General features: G+C 52.5%; 1 protein-coding gene across 1 annotated transcript; it reads right to left on the reverse strand.

The window, feature by feature from the left end:
• Nucleotides 1-3,049: 3,049 nt before the first annotated feature.
• B0T26DRAFT_649701 (Rho GTPase activation protein) lies at nt 3,050-5,657 on the reverse strand (the record flags this gene model as incomplete). The annotated part of the gene is made up of 5 exons (XM_060438114.1): nt 3,050-3,210; nt 3,271-4,864; nt 4,927-5,175; nt 5,267-5,400; nt 5,456-5,657. The coding sequence occupies 5 exons, from the start codon at nt 5,655-5,657 to the stop codon at nt 3,050-3,052; spliced, it is 2,340 nt and encodes a 779-aa protein (XP_060294367.1).
• Nucleotides 5,658-9,837: the final 4,180 nt, after the last annotated feature.

Genomic DNA, 9,837 nt, shown 5'->3' on the forward strand with positions numbered 1-9,837 from the left:
ATCAGAGCGTGCGATCCGTTTCAACTTACACGCCCGCATATTCTCGTGAGGAAGTGGGAAGGCCGCACCTGAGAACGGCTGGGACCCACAAAAGGTGGTCTGATGAAGGAGCTTGGGCCCAATGCGCGTTGCTAGCCAGCCAACCACAGCGCAGCGCAGCTTGCTCACTCGTCATCGCTGCGGGGTGCTGTGCACCTTGGGCAGGAACAGACAGGAAGCGATGTTGGAAGAGACGTTACTAGCCGGCCATTTCTCGAGAAGTTGTTGAGAAACCATGGAAGCTGTCCGCATGAAGCATTAAGCGGTAGGCGAGATGACTGTAGTCCGGATTGACCTTGAGTTGAGCTGTCAAACGAGCGAAGTTATCCAACAGTACCTCTTGGTACGTCATCAACAGGTCGGGACTATGGATGATCCCCGTATTACATGGGCAATCGGGTGGCACAATCGAGCGGCATGGCAGCAGAGGGCTGGACCCCGCGTCCCTTGCCAAGAGAACCCTGCCTTCGGGGGCCTGCGTCGGTCAGGCTCGGGCGGGTTACGAAACCGAACCACAGCACCACACCACCTGATTCCCGGCGGTTGGCCCCGGTGAAGCCGTTTGCCCCCGGGCTAGAGCGCTCCACGCTAAATCGTTCCATCGACAAGGTCCCATCGGAGGCACGAAGCTACATACATGCATACAGATAATACGTGTAAGAAATTAGCACGTATGGTTTACCAATTACAGGACGGCCGTTCCCTACGGATTACCTTATCTTGTGTATTCGGAGTACTCAGTATGCATACAATATGGATTACATGCAGGAAGAATCTGTTGCCGAAGGAGGCAGAGTGAAGCACACACGAACTCGAACCGTATGGCAAAGTTACAGGACGGTATGCACGGAGTAACGGAAATACAGAGTCAGGTTGTCGGAGACGACACAGTCCGTCCAGTACCTACAACTCAGCCCCAACAGCCGTGGGGGGCCTGGCAGCTTCGATTCGCCCTTCAGCAGGTTTGGTCTCGACCCCGCTGAAGCATCAATAGGCTGAGATCGGTCAGGCCACAGGCAGGTTGCCTGCGCAGTGTCAGTACGTTGCTGATTGAGAGGCCCGGAAATCGCGGGAATGCCCTAGCCAAGGTATGAAGCGAGTATCTGGTGGCTCATGGCATGACACCTATTGCCAAGGACAGAATTTTCTTCACAACCTGTAAGTATCTGCTCGTCTGTCCCGAATTCCAACCCAGCTGAGCCTAAATCTCGTTCTCGAGACTCGAACCAATCAAAAAATAAGACGGATAAAACAGGCGCCCGAGAAGACCGAGACTTTGCTCTTGAATTATGTCCCTTACTAAGTCACGGGATAAATTAGTGCTCTGGGAGCGACTTCCCGAGCTGGACTTGTCACGAAAGTGAAATGGCTTATTCCCATCACCATACCCACACTAAAATGGACACAATTTTATAGGTAGTTTCATATTTCAGAGTTCACGGCTCTTGGGTCAACCATGCTCCTTTGCCTAAATTGATCCAGACCTTCCTTGCTTTATAAATCCTGCCCTCACCTAGTAGCACGCCGCCCGCTTCTTGAGAAAGAAGATGCCGAGGGAGTAAATAAACCACAAAGCATCAGAATAGTATATAGACTCAGAGGACAGCGAGAGAGATGAGTTGGGACACGACAGATACGGGGAGAGGGGAAAAAAATAAAGATCCTTATGATTGAACATCGCAAGGCGATATTTCTGCCACCCCGACACGCAGTGACATTGTAGAAAACTCGAGCTTGAAAAAAACAAAACAAGACGGAGACTAAAAAGTAGAAAGAGAAAACCGCCGCCCGGACCAGCCGAAGATTCGCACATCCTGCCCCGACACCGTTTTCATTGCCCGACTCAAAACAGAACGGACCTTCCTATCGTACCATACTCATCACCACTACTAACCGCCACCACCACCAGCCTGTAGAGACATAGACACACCTCTACTACTTAGTATACAGTAGTAGTAGATGGGCAGCTCTGTCCCCGTCTTTCTCTTCCACAAATTCCGTCCAAAGGGGAGGAAGGCAAGGTCAAGGCGGGAAGACGAACAGGCACCAAGGCACCCGTCAGTCTCTCGACAAGTCACGAACCCTCATGACTCGTCTATCCACGACCAACCATAAAAAACCCCGACCATATCCTTCCACCAAATCTTGGTCGTCGTGCCGTCGTCTATGAGAGAAAACCATCCACCACCAACCCGCTTCCCTTTGCGAATTGCATTATATTACGATTTGAAAAAGCATGTAAAAAGAAGGTAGAAACGGACAGAGAAAAGGCGAAAAACAAAGACCTATTCCTTGTTCGGAATTTTGAGACTGGCCAACCGAAATATGCCAAAACCCCAACTGCCCGCTCGCACATCTTGGCCGTGCGCCCGTGCGCACAGAAAAAGTAACATGAAAGGCGAAGGAAACCCAACTAGACAATCAAGACAGGAAAATAAACAAGAGACCGTTGGCTGCTGAAACCGACGAGTGGGTATTTTTCCCAGAAGCCGTAGTTACAAAACTGAAACAGGTTCAGCCAACCCTACAAAAAATGACAAAGCGCGCTAGCCTGTGTTTCAGACGGGAGAAACAAGATATTAACATGAAAAATGGACACCAGACAAGAGGGAAGGGGGAAAAAACACCAGGTAGGTTAGAGAGGGGGAGTCGAGACCGCAGAGTTTTCCACTATGCATCTGTTCGACAAAGCTCCAACGGGGTATTTGTCGCAACGGGGTATTTGTCGGTGTCGCGAAACGAGGCAGGAAGAAAGAAGAGCGAGCTAGCGGCTGTTGATGCGCTGCTACGACCCCTAAAATTGCAGGGAACAAAATTATAGCAAGACCGATAGGCATGGGCGAAGGCGGAACCGAATAACAAGCGACGGTGGTATCAAAGCCGGACTGTTGTGCAAAGGAAACTCCGTAACTCCGACTCCAAGAGGCTGCGAACGCCATGTTGTGAAAGCCACAGGAGGTTCGAGACCGTCTCATCATAATGGAAGGCATTGCCATAGCGAGCGATGTGTCTACCACCCCTTCTTCCTGGCGAATCGTTTATTGAGAAGCGCAAGTACCTTGGGGACGTTGAACTGAACGTATTCCAGATCCAAGTCGTCCTGGTTGTCCTTCTGCATCTCAAGGAGGTCGTCAAGCTTGAGATCCAGCTCGAGGAGACCCCGGTTGCGACCTGAAGTATTGTAATTAGTCTTTTTAGCCCCTTCCAACATCCAGGGTTCAATTAATTCACCTTTGTAGTGCAACGAGATGACAAAGGTCCCCGGAAGAGGGCTCGTGAAGTTGAAGTAGATGTTGGCTCTCCGATTATCGGGGACGTTGCTCTTTTGGATGACACCCTCCTTCTCGAGCTGCTGGTGAGTGAACTTGTAGGGCCCCAGCACTTGCTGTTTCTGCTGTTTTCTGCGCGTGCCCTCGCTCTGGCTACGCACGTTGTGCAGGTAGCTCTTGTATGTCTCAAGCTGCCCCACCAGGTATGTGTTGTGATCGCGGATTGTCTTGTACACCTCTTCAAGCTTCTGCGTCTCTACAAGGACACCTTCCTTGAGCGAGCCGAGATGTTGGAGTTCCTGGTCAATTTCATCCCGCAGCAGACTGAATTGGTCGCTCTTATCGACAACCTTGAGGTCCTGCAGCTGACTCAACAGCTCCATCGCCCGGATGCCTTTCCGGACCATGGCGACATCGTTCTTGGACGTTGCAGCTGCGTCAGCAATCCGCTCGAGCCGCAAAGGCCGTTTCGCGACCGACGAGTTGGCAGGTATCGTCCGCAGAATCTGCACAAAGATGGACTTGGCCTCCATAAAGAACACTTCCTCTTGTGTGATATCTAGAGCGGCCGTCAAATCGTCGATTGCAGTCTCCCACCTGCTATACAGCGGTAGATTGATGACTCTGTTCTCCTTGCGCGGAACCTGAGGGACCGCGGGGCCCAGTTCGGACATGATGATGGCCAAATGCGAGTTCTCGTCCTTGTACAGTTCCCCCGAGTGCTTCTCGATCAAGGAATGCATAGCGTAGATTTCGTTTAGCGTGATGGAGAGCTCGATATCCTTCTTCGAAAGTGCAACGTAGTTGTCCATTTCTAGGCTTTCGTAGAAGTCCTGAACCTCGCACAGGTCAAGCATAAACTTGTTGACCCTGTCCTTATTCTGTTGGATGAATGGCTGCAGCTTGGCCATATAGGGCTCCTTTGCATATGACGGCTTGTTGGCTAGGTTTTGCAGCATTTTTGCAATGAGAGTCAGGGTTCGCCTCGGTCGATCCGCCGGTGTTCCGTCGATGAGCATGTAAGACTTTGGCGTGACAATGGCTGGGTTGATAAATCTCAAGAAAAAGAACCCGCCGATCAGAGTGCAGATGACTTGGTCATTGGCATCTGGATACTTCCTCTTGGTGAGACTGCGGATTTGCTTGCAGATCCACCGGATACCATAGGGAGCCTCTTCCAGGCCGTCAATGATGGTCGTCAGAAAGCCGTTCGCAATTTCGGTAAGCATCGTCAGTCGCGGTTCGATAATGGCTTGGACCTGGGGGTTCTCGGCAGCCTGCTCTTGTGTGATGCCCCTGGGCAGCGACGCAGGCAAGCTCCCCGTGTCTTCCTCGATCTGCTCAATCATGCGCTCGTAAACCTTCAGAGGGTTGATCTCCATTTCCAAATCCTTGAGCTCAATCAGGCTGTTAATTCTATCAGCCAGAACTGACTTAAGGAAGCTCTGGCCAGGTCCTCTCCTCGTGTACGTGGTCATCATTCGCGAGACAGGGGTGTTAGCACGAAGGAGCGAAGAGTATTCAGGGGTGTTGTCGAACTGGTATGTCAGGACAGACTTTTAAGCGGAACACGTTAGCAAACATACCGAGTGCTGGGCCGGTAATTTTGACAACAAACCTGAAACATGGTCAATAGGAGGTGCTCCTCGCGACTCTCGTACTGGTTTCCGTATATGGTGAACATGACCGTCTGCAGGAGAGAATCGATTTCAGACATGGAGACGAGTCGGCAGAGGTGAGCGATATGCCTGGGTTCCGATTGGAGAAGAAACAGAAGATTTCCGTATCGCTGCGTCTTATCGTCGTTGGGGAAGACGCCCTCCTGCATTTCGGCGGCATCTTCTAGGTGGCTTGCAACTTCGTTTTGCTGCAGAAAGTTAGAAACATCTGGAGCTAACCACCGAACCAGAGGGCTGATCATGCGCCTAAGCAGATCAGAGTCTGTAAATAGGACCAACCTCTTCAAGAGCCATGCGGTTTTGAATTAGCAGCGCAATGCGCGAGTCTAGATAGCGTACATCCTTTTCGAGAACGAAGTTCTTCTTGGACTGCGACGATATCTTGGCCTTGAGCTCACGTAGAATTTTCTGCGCTGTAGCGACCAGTCAGTATCCCGAACCCGCAAGAAGAACATGGGGTTTACGTACCTTTGGCGAGATCATCTTCGATAATGAGGTCCGATTCATTTGCCGACATTGACATGTACAAGGCCGACATGGAATACCTCTTGGACTGGCGCGCCGAGCGCGATCCATCATAGGAAGACATTGTATTCTGGCGCGAAAGAGGTTGAAAGGATGAGGTCGACGCTGTCGAGGTTCGAGATGGTGTTTGAAGCATGACGGGCATGTCTCTGCGAGACTTCGGCGGCAATTGAAATAATTACTCCGCCGGGCCCGAGGCCTCTAGAATGTAGGGTGGTGAATCTGCGCCAGCAAGCGAGACAGCAGAACCCGATCGGCAGACTTTATTCTCGGAGTAGATTGTCGCGCACGAATGCCGAATCGGCTCGAGAGTTGGGTCCGGCTCGCTAGAGGCCTGGAGCTGAATACCACGTCGTGAGAAACACAGAATGTCGATTAAAAAAAATGGCCGAGCAGCGGAGGGCGACGGTCGACGCGGAATTCGGTCGCGCGAGGCGGTACTTGATGCGGGCGCAAGGGGATTGAGTAGCTTCGCCGAGAAGGGAGGGCAAAGCCGGGCAGCGAACGTTCCACAAAGGAGGGCGTTTTTGAACCCCGAATGCGCTGATGTGAAAGGCCCGTCTTTGGCGACGAGTGTGATGGTGCTCGCGGCGGTCGGGGTCGAGCGGAGTTGACGAAGGTGACGGTCGAAGTTCGAACGAAAGCCTGCGGGGTGTTGTCTCGATTCTGGGTATGTAGTGGGCCTTTATCGCAAATGTTCCGGTCGGGGGGGATTGCACGCAGCAGCAGCTGTAAATTGAGGGTTTGAGCCGCTTTGGACTTGCAACCAGTCAGACCGGGGAAGCGAAGGGTAGTGGAGCGCAAGAGAAACGATCAGATTTTCCCAGACCGCGGGCGGACGAACGGTTGGCGCTGAACAGGTTCAGTGCAGCGAGCGAGCCACGGGGTGGTGACTAGGCAGAGAAGTGGATGAATGGTGCAGGAGGCCAAGCGTCCGTTTGGATTCAAATAGCACTACGCCCACCTAAGGTTCCTGGGCCGCGGGGAAGGGGGGTTTGGAAAAGAAAGAAAAAAATTGATCCAATAATAGCGACACGGAACTCAAGAAAATGTGCGGTTGCGTTGCTGTGCTTCAATCTCGAACGTCTCGTGGTTTTCGCTTGGGCACCGCCGCGCCGTTTCTTCCTTGGCCTGTCGCGCATCAACTTGTGCCCTGGCAGGAAAGGAAGGGGGCCCAGGCGCGCACCGTTTTAGTGAGGTGCACAAGCTTGGGGGGGGAGGGGGGGGTGGAGGGATAGGAGTGCCGTTCAAGTGGGCCGGTCTGTTTGGGCTGCGTGCAACAGGTAACTGCGGCAAGGAAGCCACAGCGGAGGGAAAGAGCGGGATTAATAGTCTATAATATAGAATATACGAATAACAATAGAGACCTAGAGGGGACAACCCGACTTCGGATGGCGGTCTGGCAACACTTTGCGTGGGTCAATCACTGAGATGGTGGGTAGATGGACGAGTCTCTCGTATCTTAGGTTGAGTGCACTTGGAGCGTACCGTCCCATCTTCCTATTCCTAGCTCCTCCAAACTGAGGTGTTGTGTTTCACTACACTGCCTGACCAGCTCCCATTGATGGGGGACGCATGTGTGGTGTACATACATAGTACATGTGCCGTGTCTGACCATCCATCCCAGGCTTCTGTTTCTTTGTCCCCGGCCTTGCTGTCTATCTGGCGATCGACAATTCAGCGGTCATTAGTGGCCTTCATTCAGTACCTAACTTTTATATCTGAGGTAGGTCTACCTGCTTGGGACTCGGGCTTGAGGCATTCCGAATGGCCCTTTTCCCTCCCAGTCTTCCTCTACTCGGCATGCCCGCATGCTCCAGCACATTGATTGAATCACCAGAGTTCATCGTAGGGTCGCCAAGGCCATGTCTCATTCTCGCCCTGCTGCTCCTGCTGACTGTTTTAATCTCCGCCCGGGTCCGTCTGTCGAGCTACGCGCTCGGTAACGGAACACTGTTTGAGTATTCGCTGTAGCGACATTCAGCAACAGCGAGGCGAGGGCACCCAGATGCCCACCTCACCAAGGAATCGTCCTTGGATGTTTCGGGTCCTAGGCGGGGGAGGGGCAAAGCGATCTCATTGCCGCACGGGCGGAGACCAAGCAATGTACACAGGGGATGAAGCCTCCGGATTGGCCCAACAAGACCTTCCACCCCACCCCTTCTGGCTTTGGGCCCAGGGGTACGCCCGAAGGGCGGGGGAATCACAGTGCGAACTACAATGTGCTCTACGCCATGTGTGCGTTGGACCCCTGCCTTGCCGCTGGTCCAGGCACAAGCACTGTGCGCACGGAAATCTGCCCGCTGTCCCTTTTCTCACCCCTGGCCTCTGTCGGGCTGGCTTCCGTTCTGTCGACAAAGACGGGAAACCTTCAGCAACGACACCGATGGCCCCTGTGATAAAACGGCGATCTGATGCTAATTTCTCTTTTACGATTACTCCGTACTCCATACTTATAATTTCCAGCAGCGGTCCAGGCAGTTTTGCTCGATCCCGAATTAATTAGGTGAATTCGCGGCTACTCTGGAGCCGTTATCCAGGAGCCTTCGATTTTGGAAACAAAAAGCAGCCAGGTTCTCCACTAACAAGGCCCGGAGAACCTTTACTCTGAAAGAAGTAGCAGGGTACGGAGCACTGGGAGACTGCAGCCAATTTATCTGCGAAAGAGCCGCAGTCAGCAGCCTCCCGTCATGGCAAAAATCTTATATGTACCCGAGGACGGTATGATATCAGAGGAGCTAATTTCGCTGCCTACTGCACTGGATGCCCAACAATAACACATTCTCACGAGAGCAGACGGCACAGCTGCCACTTGGCCAGATATCAGCGTTGGCGTCGTTGCACCTGTTCCTAAAATTGATGTCTTGCCCCAGCCGACGCTCGGGTTTCTCGGAAGGGGGAACCGTTTCCCTTGATAAAAGGTTCTAGATTTGGCAACGTCATCACGCCGTATACATTACCGCACGTACATGTGCATACAGTTAGTGCAATCCCAGAATGTTTGTTTGCGGGGGACTTGCCAATATGAAAGGCCTCAGCACCTTACGGCTTGCCATAAATGTTCATCACCGAGGGAGCAATGGCTTTTGGAATCACTATTGTAGAACCTCCGAGGCCTATTACCCTCTTGGAAATACCTGGTAAGGGGGTTCCATTCCTAATTATACTACCGCCCAACACACTCAGGGATTGAACTTTATGTACGTGCGCAGCGTTGATGGCGATCATTGCTGATGGAATGATATCCTACACAGTATTATGATATCTACGCCGGACCACTTTCTCCTCCGACGCATGTCTCTCTCTATTTCTCGCTCCTCAGAAGGCTACGTACCTGGGCGACTTCATCCAAGCAACGTCTCTTGGGCATAGGACTGCACACCGGTTTGTTCCACGGGCAGCCTGAAGATCGACAAAGGACGTGAAACATGTCGCATGATGTAGGGCGCGTAAGACGGCATATGCTGCACCACCAACCTCGGAGTCTTGACGGCTCGAAAATAGAAACTTGACAGTCAAATCGCCGCAGCAACTCGTGGGAGGTAGCGAGAAAGATCAAAAGGTATGTAGGTTCCATCGCTTCGAGGGGCCCCCATCGCTTCGAGGGGCACCTCTCTATTAGGCCCGTTTGGAAATTGCCGAGAAGCAATGCACTAGCAAAGCATTGTGATGGGTTTTCTTCTAGGCCGGAAACAGCCAAGCCTAGCAGGCGCATCGAGATGGCTTCTGCTTCGAGACACCTTTCGCCTTCCAACGTGATAAGACATTGATTGGCCTCACCATTGCCCTTCGCGGCGCGGGCATCATGATAGTGAACCGCTCCCAGGCCAATCACGGCTCTTGGCCGCCAGCCCTTCTTTTCCTACCCAGCGGTTTGGTTCGGGTCTAGTGACATGGTCCCGCGGCACCCCAGAGCCGAGGGGACGAGTTTGTGCCGAAGAGGAGGTTCACGATTCTCTTTATTCTGTGCACGCCGCACTGCGCAGTGCAGGTACCTACCATGTTTATACGGTTGTTTTGGGGCGTTCTCGTCACGGCCGTTGATAAACAGCGCCGGCCGCTTCGGGATATCCCAGGGGTGTCCGTTGTGGAAAGGGGTAACAATGGATGTCTGGAAACGGACTGAGCGGGCGGCTGGTTCAGAGTCTTGGCACTGCAGCTGTCAGGACTTCGCACATCCAAGGTAACCAGAGTTTCTCAATTTGATATCGTGCTCTCCGCCCAAGGAAGGTGGAAATAGAAAATGAATAATTGAAACACATGAACATTCCGTATGAAAGAGGAAGATAGTGAGTGCATGATCTTGAGAGACGAGACACACAAGC

Source organism: Lasiosphaeria miniovina (assembly GCF_030549165.1).
Source record: "Lasiosphaeria miniovina strain SMH2392-1A chromosome Unknown B0T26scaffold_5, whole genome shotgun sequence".
In the NCBI taxonomy this organism is placed as follows: Eukaryota; Fungi; Ascomycota; class Sordariomycetes; order Sordariales; family Lasiosphaeriaceae; genus Lasiosphaeria; species Lasiosphaeria miniovina.